Source organism: Notechis scutatus, chromosome 3 (genome assembly GCF_049901735.1).
Source record: "Notechis scutatus isolate UNSWTSFEM ecotype Mainland chromosome 3, rNotScu1.2, whole genome shotgun sequence".
In the NCBI taxonomy this organism is placed as follows: Eukaryota; Metazoa; Chordata; class Lepidosauria; order Squamata; family Elapidae; genus Notechis; species Notechis scutatus.
This window is the reverse complement of record NC_142011.1, coordinates 167,043,616-167,061,763: the sequence shown is the minus strand read 5'-3', so window position 1 is coordinate 167,061,763 and position 18,148 is coordinate 167,043,616. Positions and strand designations below refer to the sequence as shown.

The 18,148-nt window shown below is 35.1% G+C and overlaps 1 protein-coding gene across 1 annotated transcript in view; it reads right to left on the bottom strand.

The window, feature by feature from the left end:
• ASXL3 (ASXL transcriptional regulator 3) overlaps positions 1–18,148 on the bottom strand; it is a 136,132-nt gene that overhangs the window by 14,648 nt on the left and 103,336 nt on the right. The window contains exons 8-10 of the mRNA XM_026670291.2: positions 17,640–17,803; positions 2,281–2,377; positions 1,336–1,441 (exon numbers count right to left, since the gene is read on the bottom strand). Coding sequence (XP_026526076.2) covers positions 1,336–1,441; positions 2,281–2,377; positions 17,640–17,803 — 367 coding nt within the window. The remainder of the gene's footprint in view (positions 1–1,335; positions 1,442–2,280; positions 2,378–17,639; positions 17,804–18,148) is intronic.

Here is an 18,148-nt window from a genome sequence, read left to right as displayed (position 1 = left end):
GAAAAATATTTTTCGTATCAGAATTACGAAATCTTTGTCTATGAAACCAGAAAATACCTTTGATTTGCAGAAATACTGAATTATATTATTGCAATAATGTAATCAATCCTGTATACAATATTTATAACAAAAAAAACACACCCTTTTAGATAGAGCTTCTTTTGAAAGCTTTTAAAGATTTTTTCAAAAATAAAATTATATAAACTGGTAGTCATCAAGGTATGGTAATTGTTAAGTGGGTCCCTATGTGACTGCATCTGATTTTACAACTTTTTGTGCAGCAGTTCTTAACTGAATGCTGCAGTTGTTAAACAAACTCCATAGTCATTAAGCAAACACAGCAGTCATTAAGTGACCCCACTCTACCCAATGGGTGTATTTTACTGGAAGCCATAAGTGAATGCTAGTTTACTGCAAAAAAAGGTCATAGATCATGGTCATGTGATCACAGGAAGCTGCAAATGGCTGTAAACCTGGCCAGTTGCCATGTGTCCAAAATAACTGAGGCCTCCAGCTGTCAGAACTTTGAAATTGAGCCATAAATAGCTCTGAACAGGTTCAGACAGGTTGTAATTTTCAACAGTTGCTTAGCGACCAGTTGTAAGTTGAGGGCTATCTGTATAAAGGAACTAAAATGAATACAATTTGTTAATATAATTTATATGATTTCCTGCGGTGAATTTGAGAATATGACATACTGTACATGCCTAATGTAACTGTTTTTTATCTGATTAGAAAATAATTTCATCTGATTAAATGATTAAACATTTAATATTGAATGTCTGTGCATACAATAGCTTAATACTTGTTTATGAAAGAATCAAGAGTGTTACCCTGAAATTTTTTTCAAACAGAAATATTCTTCAACTGGGTGCTTTTTTTGTATTTCTATAAAATATAATATATATATTTCTATGCAATATAACACACAAACATACATTATTTTTATTTACTCAATCAATACCCTAGTAAAGGATTTCATGAGGGAAAAACAAGTACTAAAATAATTTTGTGTGACTATATTTACCTAATTTTATTACTTTTTATTCCTTCTGAAGATTAAAAAAGGATGGGTTTTACCTATTCATATTCAGTCTGTATTATATTGTCTCTATTTGAATTTAATGTTTAGAATATTTGGGGAATGGTTTGGTGAAATTGTAGATTACTTTTAGTGGTTAAAATAGGAGGTTGAGAAATTGAAAAAATAAAACCAAGGGAGTTTTAGCAATGCCAATAGGAACTAAAATAATTGATAAATTTATTAGGCACTTTTTAAAACTAAGAGTTAGATTGAATGAAAGGCAAATATATCTGTTAACAGCACATACTTACTTTTCTCCATAAAATCTTTCAAAGAACTTCTCTTTCCAGGGTTCTGTTTTCTTTTCCTTTTCAATTTCTTGCCTGATGCGCAACTGCATCTCAGGTGTAAATTCTCCTAAAAGAAACAAGAAACGGAAGGTCCAAATAATTAATCTAGGTGTGCAGCTGAGTTTTGTGTAGTGCAGGAATTTCTTCAGGTGACCCCTTATATAAATGCTGTGCTAAAGTTGTTGGCCAACTGTGCTCTAAGGTTTCAAAACTTGGACAAGTGTCAAATATTTTTTGCACATCCAGAAGCACGATCAACATTGCTTTCCTAACATCATGCAATTCCTGTGCTCAGCTAGCTGCTGCTTGAGAAACCTTCATCTTTGGGCAGCAGCTTTTCATGAGGCATGGATGATTGAAGTTTTCCCCTATTGCAAATAGTAGTTCAATATTCAATCCAAAATTTGAATCCAAACTTCAAAATTCAATACAAAATTAATTTGAGAGAAACCTATGCTAAAATGGTACTTGTAATGCTGTTTTTAGTATTTCTAGAGTGTATTGGTGGGATTTAGTCACATGCATTTAGGTTTCCAAAGCTGACACTGATGAAAATGCTTGTTCATATTTTAAGTGAAAGTACCCAATGTGAGATATAAGAGACAGATGTGCTTAACAAAACTGGAAGATGATCTAATGTATATTGTTTTGAAATCTTGCCACTTTACATATTATCAATTTCATTTCTTAGTTTTCTATCCTGCCTTTCCTCCAGGAGCTCAAGGCAGAGTTATAGCACTCTGTCCCCAATTTTCCCCCACAACAACTGTGCAAGGTACATTGGATTGAGTGAGAATAAAATATTAAAAGTATTAAAATGAATGTTTTCTTGGCTGTGACATGATGGGATCTCTTTATGGAGGGAAAAACACTATTGGTTAAATCTAGTAACAAGTAGAAAATTACCTTCTGCCAATCGCTGTTTCCACCCTTGTGCTGCATATGCAAAGAATTCATTATTTAGAGCGGAACTACTGAGGCGCAAAACTCCATCACTTCCCATCTAGAAAATAAGCCGATGGTAGCAGAAGACACTGTCAGAGATTGCTTCAACTAAGAGTACATAAGAAGAGAGCTCCAATCATGTGAAATGGGGAAGGATAGAAAGTAGGAATAACATAGGGAATAATTTGCTAATATTAAATAGCATTTTCATTATAGTCATCAAATTAAATGCAAGTGGCCTAATCCAACATCAGTGTGCCTATAATAATGTTCTGTTGATTATGATACTGGAATCCTATGCATGTTTACGTGAAAATGGTTAAGTCCGTTCTGTTCAATGGGGCTAATTTTCAAATAATGATGCAATTTTGTTTATGATCTAATAGCAAATCAAATAATTTTTTTTGAGATGGAACAAACAATAGCAACATTGGAAACATTAATGTTCAACATTTCTCATCTCTGCAAAAAAGAGTACATTTTTGATGATGGTATTTCAGTGACTAGCAAGAAATTATTAGAGCAACAGTATGTCCAAGCTTCATGCAAAATTAAGAAATAAGTAGACTAATGCATTATTCCACAGAACTGCAATGGATAGAATTCAAAACCACTAAAACAATACACTACTAGGATTCTGTGACCCTTCCTTCAATCAGGCTTCTAATGATGACATGAGACGAATGAAGTGCAATGGATGACTTCAAGTGGAGATAGATACATTAAGAGTGTAGCCAACCTTTTTCTTGGTAGCTGAGGGCTTACATTTTTGGATCTTGAAGTCTACAGTGTGCATTCACAATATTATGTTAGAGTTTGCAGAATGAATAGCAAACTAGGTATGGTTAAGAAAAACCAAAATAAGAAATGGCAGTTTTAGCTTCTAGCTTCCTCTATTTATCTTAATCTCTTTTTAGATTAAGAGTTGGAAGTCAGATAACATTTTACACTAGAAACATCTGAAACATGAAAGTATCCATTTTTCACCAAGTAAAGTTCCACGCTTCTCATGATCTAATTTAAATACAGTCAATGAAATATATTGCTTTCAAAAGGAATAAGAATAAAGGAAAAATGTGTCAGTTAAAGTACTTGTTATGAGCTTCTTGTAAGAATTCTACTCAGGATCAGTCACTACATCAGAATGTTTTAAATCTTTAGAGCATGTATTGTATAAATTAAAGAATTAAAGAAAATGAAAGGAAGAGAAAACTAAAAATTTCTAAGTACACACTTAATTCAATAGTCTATCTTACAAAGAAGGTACAATTAACCATGAAAATTAAATTATTTGGAGGAACATGCCAATAAAGTACTTTTGAAATACACTATTAATTTTTACGGTTCTCAAGAAATGCTACCTAATAGAAGCAATACTTTAATGAGCCAGAACGACAATTGTTTTTAAGTTATTTGCTTCTTCTTTTGGGTTTGGAATTCTGATTTTGTCCAATTAAACACAATGAAATTACTATTTGCCAGGCATGCACTTTCTGAGGAACTTGCACCAAAAAGATTCATTTAAAAAAAACATATTTAAAAGGAGAAGCATATTTGATAGAACCCACCAGTTATTTTCATAAGCCAAGAAAATATCAAATCTTAGTAAATATTAACTTTTTGTAATTGAAATACATATTATACCATGTAAACATTCATTTTATAAAACTTCAAATCTTTATGATTTCCTAAAAGAATATACTATTTTACAGTTGATCAATTTTTCCTGTATAGCTAATACCTTAAGAAGCATTCAACCAGTTAAATCTATTATCTGTTTGACTCCCTGCAGCTCAATCCAATATTACCATTACTGTTTTATAAAGCTATTGCTTAACCTTTCTACATAATTGATAAGCAGAAATATTTCTCAAATAAAAGATTCAGTTATTATAGGTTGTAATTCTATAGTTAATATAAGCTGTAATACTGTAGACATTACATTATTTGATTATACTACAATAATAAAGCTTTAGCTTTATAACATCAAAGGCTTACTGTACTAAATTAACATTTTATAATCCAATATTGATTTTCTATTTTAAAGGACAGTATTAAAGTATTATTGGCTTTTTGAAATTTGTGAGAAAAAGATTATTTTAGAAACTTTCTTGCTGACGTTTAAGAGGAAAGTGCCATGAAAAAAATGATTAACTATGGTTTTTTTTTTTTTTTGGAAATGTAATAATCATTTTATTGTTCTATATTTAAGACAGTCTATAAAATGAAGCTGAATGTTTACCATTCCATCACTTATCAGTATGGTCAAATCTCATAGGAGTCTGTTTTTCAATGTGTAAAATGTGACTCCATTTCATATCCAAATGTGGCCACTACAATTTTGACTTTAACCCAATGTATCTTTTGAAGCATGAAGAAATCTGGAGTCTGAGATCTTAGCTTTTTTTACTATTAAATTATATGAATTAAACACGCCATCAAAGAAAGCTTGAGACTCTTAATTTTATTAGGGCATTGGTCGTAACCCTGACAGAAAGATTGTGGCAGTCAGAAAAATATGTAATAAGTGCTAACAAATTAATAGAAAAATGTTCAGAGCCAAAAATCCACGCACTGTAAGTAATTTAAAAAGGTCACTGAAATATGTAATGGTCAATGATGATTTGTTTGTCTTTAAAATTAATAAAATTTGTTTTAAAAAAAAAAAAGGTCACTGAAAACTGCTCCATAAATTACATTCCAGTAGAAATACCCAAATATTTCAACTAACCCAAATATTTCAACTAAGCAACTTTCCTAAAAGATACACTTTTCTACAAAGAAATTTAGCAGTTAGGTAAGCTTCCTTAACTAAATATGTGTATGCGACTGGTATAAATGCATACTATACGATCACCAGTGGTGGGATTATTATTTTTTTTACTACCAGTTCTGTGGGCATGGCTTGGTGGGCGTGGCAGGGGAAGGATACTGTAAAATCTTGTCAAAGGTAGTATTTGCTGGTTCTCTGAACTACTCAAAATTTCCACTACTGGTTCTCTAGAACTGGTCAGAACCTGCTGAATACCACCTCTGATGGTCACCCTTGGCACCATGAAATACCAGAGAAACAAATACAGGCTGGAGCGTCTTTTAGGTTCAAACTCAGAATAGACTCTTTTATTTTTCTGCAATGGAAAAATTAACATTCTTAAATTTTCCTATTTTTCCATAATAATAGGGGTTTAAAGATCCTGGTGCATACCTTAATATCAGCTATCATACAGGGATGCATCAATGCTTAAACAAATTGTACGCAATGCCAAAACTTCTTCAAAATATGTGCAAGAAAATGACTGAAGTTATTTTTCAACATGGTGCATGCATGCTGGATGAGTTGACAATATGGATTACCATTAGAGTTCCAGATGAACCTCGCCTTAGCCACCTGAATGAATTTTATTTGAGAAAATCAAGTGAAATGCACACACAAAAAATAATATACATTTTTGTGGAAAGGGGTTTAACTATATTTATATATTTTACATTCTGTATGGGGAATGAAATGAAATATTGTTTTTCAAGTGAAAATATTTATATTGATAATATATACTGTCAGTTTATGGAATGTATGGGTAGAAAAGTATGTATGCTTAGTGGAATACATATATTAGTTATACATGTCATGATAAACATATTTCAGTAATTTCATCTTCCTCTGACTATAACTAAATGAAATTGAGGAAATATTGGGCCATATATTACCAAATGTATGTTGCAACAGAGAACTAAATGAATATGTTTCAAAATATTAAACTACAGAATCAAAGGAATGTACAGAGATTGGCATAGCAACTATGCAATAGCACAGGTTTAAATCTAATTTTGAAAATTCAGAAAGTGCTTACACACTAAGCACTTTTCATATACTAAGCCACAGTGCATATGAACTTGATGTTCAGGTATATAAGCAATGGAGATAAATACTGTAGCATAAAATGAATATGTGATTGTTACAACACTTATTCAAAATGTTATTCATGGCTAGTGAATTGATAGGTGAAATTTACTGAATCAGGTCATTAAACTATTTAGATCAACATTGTCTACTCTGAGTGACTCCTCTCTGGTGAGATGTACTGACATTTGCTGCCTTAAATATTTTCTTTGAGGTCTTGAATTAAGGGCATTCTGCTTATAAATCTGTGTTTGTCCTAAATTATAACCCCCAAACCGCAACTGAATAATGCTGTTCTTGTGACACAATTGTAAGGTAACCTAGTTTTATATTCTATCTTTATATAGAGAGGTTGTGTAAACAAATCCCAGTGTGCTAAAGACTAGAAAGTATGTAAACAGTGTGTCTAAGAAAAACTGCAGGGAATGTATCTTCCCAAGAGAAGGAAAAGAAAATTGGACTGCAAACCAATTTCTTAAATGTAACAGCCGCAATTCAGAAAAGTACAAGCAAAGGATTCATTAGCTTACTGGAAGAACAGGTTATTATTTGCAACAAGCAAAGGAAGAGGGAGTAGGGAGAATTGCAGAAATAAAGAAAATAAAGCTTTTTTCTGCATATTTTGGATTGCATCCAACAGCTTAAAATAATTTTTCATTATAGTAACTGAGATATTTTTATTAGAAAGGGATATAAATAAATCTTCTCTATTACCCAACCATAAAAGTATTTAAAAAGTTGACATCTCATTTTTCTAATGGAAAATTGCGCATTAATCATGTCGTAGACTCTTTTTTGGAAACCATAACATCTATCCATTATATTAACTGGTACTATGGCAAACTAAAAATATACCAATTTTATTTCTAAATTTAGACTCTATAATCAAGACCTTTTTTTGCTTTACTAGCTGATAGCAATATCCCAATAGACAACACCTTACTGGACAAGGGTTAGAGACAGAAACTGATGGGCAACCCATTCCTCAACTTTCTCATCTTGCCTTAAGTGTCATCAGGGTAAAAAAGATGAAGAACTGTTATTTTAGGTTGTGTTAGATCAAGAGTGGCTATTGATCCTGGGAGAACATGTGAGAAGCCTCTGGAAATCAAAACTGGGAGCACAGTATTTAGGATAAGAAATCTAATATCAAATGGTTGGGGAAGTAATAGATCACATATATGGAATGATATAAACCATTTTGGAAGAGCACAAGACATGAAACATATATCACTGAGTATATTACAAGAAATACAAGAGTCAACTAAGGATTTTTTTAAATTTTCCATTAGCAGATAATTAATTTAGGTGAGTTCTTCATTGCTGAGTGGAACGTTCCATGGACTTTAATGGGAAAGTCAGCACCCCTTTCATTAATTGATTTAATTCATCTCTGAATGTTTCAACAAATTTGGGAAAAAGAAATGGCAGATCAAAATTTAGAAGGATAATACATGTTTTAGAATGGCAGTCAGGCCAGAAATACTTTTTTTTTTTTTAATATAGAGTTGTGTCTGATAAGAAAAATAGATCCAAGAATTTCCCTCCTATTATTCCATGGCTTATAAACGTCTGTGTTTAGAAAGAATTTGGGGCAATAAGGAACCTCTGAATCTTCTTGGTCTTCTAAAGGCCAGAGATATAGAAAAATGGCAAAAAGTAAGATCACATGTTCTCCTATTTGTTTCATTACAGAACTTTGATCTGGAAGGGTTAGTTATGCTTTAATTTGTTAGGTTTATAGGCTAACTTTTCACCAGGAGCTCAGCATAGATAGTTGTCTTATTTATTTTGATAGCTTCAGCTTATGTACTTTTCGAGGACAGCTTGCTTTGGGCACAATATTTTATATGATAGTAGCTAGGAATCCATAAATGCCTTGGTCTATACACTGAGTTTAGCTTAAAAATATCACCCGTGGTTTTTGAACTGAAATTGAAATGCTCTATCACAGAATGTGGGACTGAAAAATTGGCTTGCTCATTCATTCATTTTCTGCCTTTCTGTTGATAGGTACTCAATTTGATTTTGTCTATAATGTACTCTTTGTAATCCTCTGTATTATATTGGAGTTCTGGAATTACAGGTAATATTGCTGGACAGAGGTTGCTAGATACAGGTAGTCCCCATTTAACAAGAACTTTGGGTTGGCATAAGTGAACCAAAACAGAGGGGGGGGGAGGAAGGGAGGGAGGGAGAGAGAGAGAGAGACAGACAGACAGACAGAGATGGAGAGAGAGACAGAGAGTTTTGTCGTTCAGTAACCTAATGTTTGTTAAGAGGCATATTTTTGCCATAAACCAAAAGTAAATGCTGGTTTCTAGCAAAATTGTGGTCATGAGATTGCAGGTTGCTGTAGATAGGCATAAATATGGGCTGACTAATGAATGCCTAAAATACAGTCACGTGTCTATAGGGAGGTAGGCATCAGAACTTCGAACCTGGGTCACAAATAGCTTTTTTGGGAATCCATCGTAACATCAAACAATCATTAAGTTACTGATCATAAATGGAGGACTACTTGTAATGGAAAAACACCAAAATACACTAGAGGGGAAGAGAGCAACCTGCAGAAAGAGAAATTACACCAGATTTGCTTCAGAAATTGTCTGAGCAACTGGATAATAAGTAAGTTGCATAACTTGATACTAAATTGACAGCATATGAAAAAATGGTGAAAGATTTGTAAAGAAGAAAGAGAATGAATAAATTGGTATGATGAAAATCTCTGTAAAACTAGTGTCTAGAGAGGTAAACAAATTAATGACAAAGTGGAAATATTGGGGAGTAAAAGAAAAGTTATAGTCAGAAACTTGGAAGGGAATTAGATAATCTGACTGTATTAGAATTGAGAGAGAAGGAATTTGTTTGAGAATTTAGAGCAATCCCAGAAGATTCTGGTGAAGATAATAGAGAAAAGCTTATTAAATAAAATCTTAGAATTTTTTTTGGATTGGGGTGAGGAGTATACAAAGGCAGAGAGTGATAAAATTTGTGAGAATAAGAAATGATTTAAAGGATGTCTTGGTGCACTTTATCAGGAAAAAAACAAGGAATCAAGTTGTCATGGTTCTGAATAATGTTCCCAGCCAATTCAAGACTGAGGCCTTAGCTTCCTCAAAAATCCTGTTTACTGGGTATATCATATTAACATAGTCAGAGGTGAAGCCAACATTGAATAATTCCTGCATTTTTGGTATAATTAAAGAATAGATATTGTCTATTGACACATATTAGAAGGTGTGATCTCTTCTTCCCATTTGCAGGGTTCGGCAGCAGGCAGGAATCCGCAATCGTGCGCGGTTTCTGCCTGGGCTCGCCACTGGAGCGTCCCGAGCCAGCTGGCTTCGGGGCTAAGCCACCCCGTAGAGGTGGTAAAGAGGGGGGAGATCCCAGCAGGGTCAAGGAAAGCCGCATCTTTCCTCCTCAGCTGGCTAAACTCCCTTTCCCGAAGGCGGTAAGAGCGGTGGTCAGAAATGGCTGCCTCAAAGAAGCACTCATCCAGAAAAGAAAGTGCAGGAGAAAGTTAAGAAGTGAAAGTTTTGGCTGACCGGGATAAGAAGCAACAACTAAGGTATCCTGGAATTTAAATCTTATAAAAGATACATTGCTCCCAAAGAACTTGGAAGCAGCGAATGAAAGTGAAAAGGGAAAGGTTTTTTTTCCACTCTCCTTCATGTTGACAGCGAAGAGAGATGAATGAGAAATCGGAAAAATCTGCTTTGGCACCAATAGGTAATTAAACTGGAAATATAATTAAATGCCAAGGGGACAATAAAGATTTCTGAACACTAAAAAATTCTTTTTTTGCTATAAGTGGGAAGGGAGAGGAAAAGAATAAGGGCAGGATTTGGAAGGAGGAGTCTGCCTGGAACTCAAAAGAATTTAAAGTTAAATCTTAATAAGACTTCTAAAAGATACATTTTAACTGGAACTTTGCAACTAAATAGTAACCCCAGGAAGAGAAAGTGAAAAAAGAAGAAAGTGTTAAAAGAAACAGCTTGTGTGTATTTGGATTGCTTGGTGACTTTGGGACTTCTGGAAAATATATTTGAATGACTAAAAACAATTGGGTGGTTGTTTAAAAAAATTCTACAATGGTATCACTTGTGGATGAACTGAAAATGGAATTTAAAAAATATAAAGAAGAGGAACAAGAAGGGAAGGGCTCTTTTGGCTCCATTTTTCAATTCTTAGAAATGGCGATCCGTACCTACAAGAAACTACAAGAAAAGACTGCGCAACAAGAAGATTGGGACAAAGAAGAAGCCATCTTTAATGAACAAGTAACTTTATATGGGGAAGAAAGGGGAAAGGGGGGAAAGAGAATGGAAAATTTAAGACCTAAAAAAAACAGCCAAAAAAGGGAAAAATAATGTGAAAAGTGGATGTAATATTAGAAAGCAGCAGAAAAGGGGAATACAGAAGAGGGAAATGGAGGTGGAGAGACAAGGGGGTAAAAAGAGGAGAGAGAAGAAGCAAGGGAGGAAGGAAGGGAAGAGAAGCTACAAAGGTTTGGAGCAAGATGTAAAGAAACAGGACTTATTCAGAGATAATGGGTGAAAATGTAACTGAAAAAGCGATTCTGCAAAGGTACATAAGATTGTATTGTTATATTTGTATTAGAAATAATGTTAGAAAATTGGAAACAACATATGATTAAAAAGTGGGATAAAATAGTCAGTGTAATTTAGTGAAACTTTTGTGAACAAAATAAATGAAATGAAATAAATGAGAGAATTGAATTAGGAAGGAATGGGAACATTTCAATTACTCAATGTTTTATAAAATGTAAGTGACGTGGGGGGGAAGTAACTATGGAAAGTTTATAAGTGTTCCCATAGAAGTATGATACCTATTTGAAAAGTAATGTGTAAAATGTTTAAGATTTAAATGAATATTAATATTAATGATAGAATTGAATTGGTATGGATTGTTGTTTTAATTATATTATATATTCATAATTTTTTCTTTTTTTAAAATACAGTGTGTAGTTTTAGAATGTACCAAGCAGAATCCGAACGGAAGTTATGTATTATATTAAGGGTTATAATTTTAGGGGAAAGATATAAAGGCGTCATACTCCAATCAGTGATTACAGGAAAAATTTAGTTTAATGAGAAAAGATAATAGACAGCTGAAACAGGACAGACAAAGAATATTAGTATAATGATCTGAACTGAGATGAAATAAATAAAATAAAATTAAGAAAGTTAAAAGAGGGGAGAAGCTATATAGAAAATGTAGAATGGTAATAAGATATGGACTGGTATATAAAAATGAGCATGAACTTGAATTTGTGTCTGTACGAAGAGATGTAACCCGGGATCAAGCTGCTTTCAAAAAAGATGTTTTATGTTTTTATGTTTTATGTTTTGTTTATGTCTGTTTTTAAAAATCAAAAAAAATTTCAAAAAAAGAAGAAGAAGGTGTGATCTTTATCTTTAAACAGTAGATATTTTGACTGAATTCTGTCCAAAAGGCAAGGGAATTTCCAATAAAATAAAATTTAAAGAAGAATCGGAGAGATTAAAATCTGTCAGTACAGACTCTAAAAGAAAACTGAAATTAGATACTACAAATATCTTTTTTTTAAAAAATTGGCTTGTTGTGGATTACAAATGCTTAAGGTAGAATATAAATGGAGCACATTTTCCTCAAAAGAGAAATTAAATTAAAATTAAATGTGGAATTGTTTTGTACGTAAATCCCCAACTAAAAGCAGAACTTGTATTGCCTGATGAACATGGTAGATTTGTTAGCCTGGAAGTTAATATGCCTGGAACTAAAATTTTGACATTGGGAATTAATGTGCCAAATGAGGACAAAGTATTGTTTTACAAATGGAGAAACTAATATATGTTGCTTCTGAAAATTAGTATTTGATGGAGGATTGGAATGGAGTGATCTCCCCACAACTGGACAGAACTTCTCAGAAAAGATATTAAAACCAATCAAAGCAAGTTATCAAAGTTTTCTTTGATTTGATGGACAATTTAGGCTGGTTAATATATGGAGATAGAAAAATGGCAATTCAAAAAATTATGCCTACTTTTCTGAAAGATAGATTCTTTTAAAGAATAGACGTGATTTGGATTTCAAAGAAATTGGTTAATAATGTATACCCACAAAGGAACAAGGTTTGATTTTACTAAGAAGCTATAGGCTCATATCATTATTGAGTTATAAGTACTTCACAGCAATTCTAGCTGACAAACTGAAAATAATTTTGCAAAAATTTATTCATAAGGATCAATGTAGGTTTTTATCTAAAAGTCATTTAAAGCAGTGATCCCCAACCTTTTTGACGCCGCGGCCCGGTACCGGCATCAGCTGGGCGCCGCGGCCCGGTACCGGCATCAGCTGGGCATCGCTATCTTTTTTGATGAAAAAGTGCTTCCGGTGACCTCACTGGAAGCGTTTTCATCAAAAAAAAGCGGCATCAGCGCTTCGGTGAGCTTTCCGGGTAGAAATGGCTTTCACCCGGAAAAGCTCACCGAAGCGCTGGCGCCGCCATCTTTTTGATGAAAGCGTGCTTCGGTGAGCTTTCTACCCGGAAAAGCTCACCGGAAGCGCTGGCGCCGCCATCTTTTTTGATGAAAACGTGCTTCCGGTGAGCTTTCTACCGGAAAAGCTCACCGAAGCACTTTTTCATGAAAAAGATGGCGGCGCCAGCAAACCGCGCCCGGTAGGTGTTGTTCCGCGGACGGTACCGGTCCGCGGACCGGTGGTTGGGGACCCCTGATTTAAAGGACTACCATGTTTCTCAGAATATAAGTCTGGGCCTTATTTTTTTTTTTTGACCTCTGAAAAAATGGCTAGGCCGTCTTTTTGGGGGTGACTTAATTTCCCCCCCATGTGCAACCTCGCCTAGAGCAACCACGGGCAACCACGCCTCACCACCAGCCGCTCCTAATGGCCGATCATGGCAGAGCACAGAGAGCTCCCTACCCCTGCCAAGTGCCTTTGCTGCAGACCTAGGTATGGTGCTGGCTGCAGGCCGGGTCAGTGGGCGGGCGACTGCGGTGTGAATGTTGGCCTCAGCGGCAGCGGGCACTTTGCACCGCAGGACCTTCATCGGCCGCTGCTACTGCTTTGTCCACCACTGCAGCTTTCCCTTCTGCCCTCGGCGTGGCTTATGCCGCATTCGGAGTGCTGCCATTGGGCAAGACGCAGAGCCCGGAGTCCCTGCTGGACATCGTGGCCCTTCCAGTGGGTGGAGGAGAAGTGGCCCTTCCAGTGGGTGGAGGAATGGTTTGAGTGCATCCCAGAGCCCGTGCAGCGCCACACTGTGTACTGGTCCTTCCCCTGCAGCGAGAGAGAGATCAAGGATTCCTCCGCCAGCAGCATTTCAGCTGCTTCTCGGGTGAGGAAGCTGCCTCCATAGCTTCCACAGTTCTCGCTGGCAGTGGCGCCTCACTTGCCAGTGCCGTCTCCAATAACAGTGGAGGAAGTGGAGGGACAGAACCCGCTGCCGAAGAGAACCGCCTGCCCTCCTGCAGGGGCATCATTTTGTTTGATGGTGGCTGCGTCAACAAGCTTCCCAGAGGATTCCCCTGCTGATTCATTCATTCATTCATTCATTCATTCATATATTCATTCATTCATTCATTCATTCATTCATTCATTCATTGATTCATCCATTCATCAATCCATCCATCCATCCATCCATCCATCCATCCATCCATTCATTCATCCATCCATTCATTCATTCATTCATTCATTCATTCATACTTCTAAGGGGGTGCTAAGGGTCTGTAAGATGATTCCCTTTCTCTTATGTCTGCCCGTGGGCCGCTCCTAATGGCAAGTTCCCCCCTGCCCTTCCCCCCATTTTGCATGCTTTAAATAGGCCTAAATTTTGGGGGTGGGGCTTAATTTCACCTCATGCCTATAAAACATGCTGGGCCTTCCTATTGGGGGGCGTATTGTTGGAGAAACATGGTATGTTTATAAATTTGTTGTATATTTTGGAGTATTTTGAGAACATAATAAAAAACTATCTGTACTGATCTTCTAAAATGCAGAAAACAATTGGAATTAGGCTGTGAATAATGCAGGAATGTTCATTGTCCTTTCTCTTCTTTGATTCTTGAAATACTGAATAGAAATATAAGACAAGATGAGGGAATTGTGGGAGTAAAGATTTTAAAAGAAACTTACATTTTTCAGATGAATTGGAGTTGGTTATGAAAGATCCTTTAAAGGGAAATAAAATATTAATGGCAAATTAAAAGATTTCGTGCATTAGTAGGATTCAAGATTAATAAACAAAATAGGAAGATGTTAACAAGAAATGTGAAATTGGAAGATCAAACAGAATTGATGAATAAAATGGACTTTAAGATTGACAGGAAGGTAAAATATCTGAGTATCACTATGACAAATATGAATTGCATGTTATTTCAAAATAACTATGTTAAGACATGGAATGAAGTTAAAAAGATAGTTTAAGATGGGGAAAATTCCAACTGTCATTGCTGGAAAGAATTCCTGTAATAAAAATGAATGTCTTCCCTAGAATGATGTTTTTGTTTCAGACAATATCTGACAACTGATGCATCATTTAAACAGTGGCAGAAAGATATAACTAAATTTGTGTGGCAGAGGAAAGAGCTACAAGTTAAATATAAGGTGTTATAAGATGCAAAGAAATGTTTATCTGATTTGAAATTTTATTTTGCAGCTTGCTGTTTGATTTGGATGAAAGACAGGGTGTTACTAAGAAATGAGAAGTTTTGGAGTGAGAAGGACATGGCCGGAGATTTGAGTGGCATGGATGTTTGTAGCATGACAAAGTCAAGGCTAATGTGGATTTTAAAAACCATTATGTTAGATGTGCCATATTAAGAATATAGAATAGAGAGAAACCCAGGTTGTGCCCCAAAACACATTTGTGGATCTCGGCACAAGAAGCATCTTATATACAAGAGGAAATGGCTAACTTATTGTGAAATACCAGAATATTGTGAAGGAGAATATAAAATGAAATCAAGAGAAGAACTAATGAGAGAGGGATATAGCCATAGAAAACGAAGAAGCTAAAATGCATTGAGACTTTAGAATTCAAACAGAAAAATACCTGCCATATCACTCCCCAGACTTAACGAATGTTGGTAAGAAAGGCAAAAAAAGTCTGGATAGTGGACATGGCAGCACTTGGAGGAAGCAGAAGAAAAGAGAAAGAACTAGAAAAAAAATCACAAAATAGAAAGACCTGTAAATAAAATTAGAACTATGGCAAACAAAAGAAAGCAAAGATAGTACCAATAGTGTTGGACATCTTGGATATAATCCCAAAATATCTAGAACACCACTTGAACACCATCATTGACAAAATCACCATCAGTCAATTGCAAAAGGTAGCTTTACTTGGGACTATTTACATCCTCTGACAACATTTTTAACATCATTAAACAAAAACGCCTGTCTATCCCAAGTTCTTAGGAAGAACTTGATAGGTGGACAAAAATGCCAAATCAGTCTTAAACATCTGGCTGTGCCACCAATCATAATAATAACTATTATTTATATATAATTTATATGCCACTCAACTCCCAATAATTCTGAAATAACTATTGAATGGTAATCACAGCAGTAGCAATGAATGGGCCATACAATAGAAATGATGCTGCTGGGAAATAATCAGCCAGGCATGGAGGAGAAATCAAGCAGGAAATTAGCCTTGTATCACTGCGTAGCCTCCAAGAGATCCAAGACTCAAACACTCCCCAACTCCATGGAATTTTATCTGTCTGTTTCCAAGGTAAGATAAGCAGTCTAGGGAGATTTCTTGTATTATAGGCAGAATACAATAAAGTAGTTAACTTGAACTACATGTATTGATCTGGTCACTTGTGCCTTACAGGTGCCTCCAGGGTGGAATCACACTGTTATAGAGTCATTGGGGAGTCATTGCATCACTCTAAAGGGTATTGTTTCTTCTTGACTGGGAAGAGAATTTAAGTATCCAAAGCCAAATTCGTATATCTATTGATATATTCAGGGGATGAAAACTATGGATATAACTGCATAAAATTTACCAAGCCTTATAACATGAGAGCTGGGAATAAAAAAAATCCCTGCAGTGGCAGTCTCTTTTGCCTTCATGATCAAGAGGGCTACATAACAAAGAAGCATGACCAGAGGTTTTTTTCTCTTTATCTCACTCTCATCTTAGAAGTTTCTGGGAGTGTTTTATTCTATTTATTTGTTTTGGTATTAGTTTATTGAAGTTTTCTCTTAAGCCAATAACACTGCCATATCTGCTTGTCAATATTAAAGTCTGGTAATCTTGAAGGAAAAGATCTAAGAGGATGTCATTTTCTTCCCCAGAGGCGATTTAGAGATTTTGTTTTTTTTAACCCTACCCCCACTCCATTCTTTCATTGTTCAAAATAGCACAAAAGTGACAGATACCAAGCACTGGGTAGAAGTGAACCTGGGTAAACAATCAGGATAAAGTCCTATGAGGGATGTTCCTGTCTCAGTGGAAAATACAGTACATCAGGTCCATATAAGACAGAAGGAATCTTAAGGACTGAACAGGAAAGTGGGATACAATCAAATACCCCATAATACAAAAGAGCAGGGTAAAGAACAAGGGAGAAAAAGAAGTTTGCTCATGGGGTTATCTTCTAGGGAACTAGTTTGTCTACCAATTCTTTCAACATGGTAAACATTGTGTGAAGGCAGGAGAGCATTTGGAGACTGCCTTCTTAGCTCTGGAACAGGTCCTTTCTCCTGGAGAGGCATTTTTCATTCTTGTGGAGAGAAATGTTAATTTACAAATGAGCTTTCAGCTATACAGTATTCTGACAGAGAATACCTACAAGAGGTTCACTAAAATTAAAGAAATCAGTTGAAAGCTAATGGCTTTGTGTCAAAAGTATACATGTCCATTGTTAATTAACGACTCTATTGATATTATAACTTGATCTAAGATCGAAACAACCGTAAAACAAACTCTAAGAACTTATTAAAACTTGCATATCTCAAATAGCAATTTATTTAGCTCTTTATGAAACTAATGTGATTGGTTTGCAAAAATTTCTTCTCAATGAAATGCAGCTAAATTAAGTGGGGAGATGGACATTAAGGTTTAATGTTTATTAATGTTAAGGCTTTAGGGAAATGGGCATTAATAGATGTTTCAGATATGCAAGAAAAGTGATTCATCTACCTTGTTTAGGTCACAAAACATAACAATCTGGAAGAGAGTTCATCTTTTGCTGTTGTGGCAAAAACCCTCTGCTGGACCTTTTCACCTAAAACATACTCCTTGATATTTCAGCTACTGCCTATCAGAGCAATTTCCATAACTTATATGTTGTGCAGAAATACTCATGTCACTCAATATTAATCAAGGTATTGAAAAATATTTAATATGAAAGCAATGTGAAGTATATATTTTTTCACTTACCTGCCTGTCTACTTCTGGAAGTAAAAGCAGGAGGTATTGTTGGAAATGCTGAGGTAATGAAAGAAATGTGTGTTTGTTTATTAAAGCCCTCAAGTTGGTATTCACAAGAATAGATCCTGGTGTTTCTATATCAATGTCTTCGGCTTTGGTCCATTTCAAGTGTCCTGGATTAAACAAATGAAAACACATTTAACTCTATCACAAATAAAAGAAGGGATAGGTACATTTAATAAGTAAAATTCAAAACATTTACATTTCATAGAGTATAGCAGCTGTCCATGCTAAGAAGAGCATTTTCTTTCCCAACACTTTTGAAAGCGTTCTTTATCCCACACTTCCTTTCACATGTGCATAGTATTTTTGTTTCTTCTTTTCATATTAACAAAATAATGCTGTTGTTTATTTTATAGAAAGAACTACCTAACTATAGAAAATGACTTAACTTCCAGTCTCATTACTTCATCAAACTATGCTGTTAAAATCAGTTGCTAAGCAAAATGTGTTAGAAA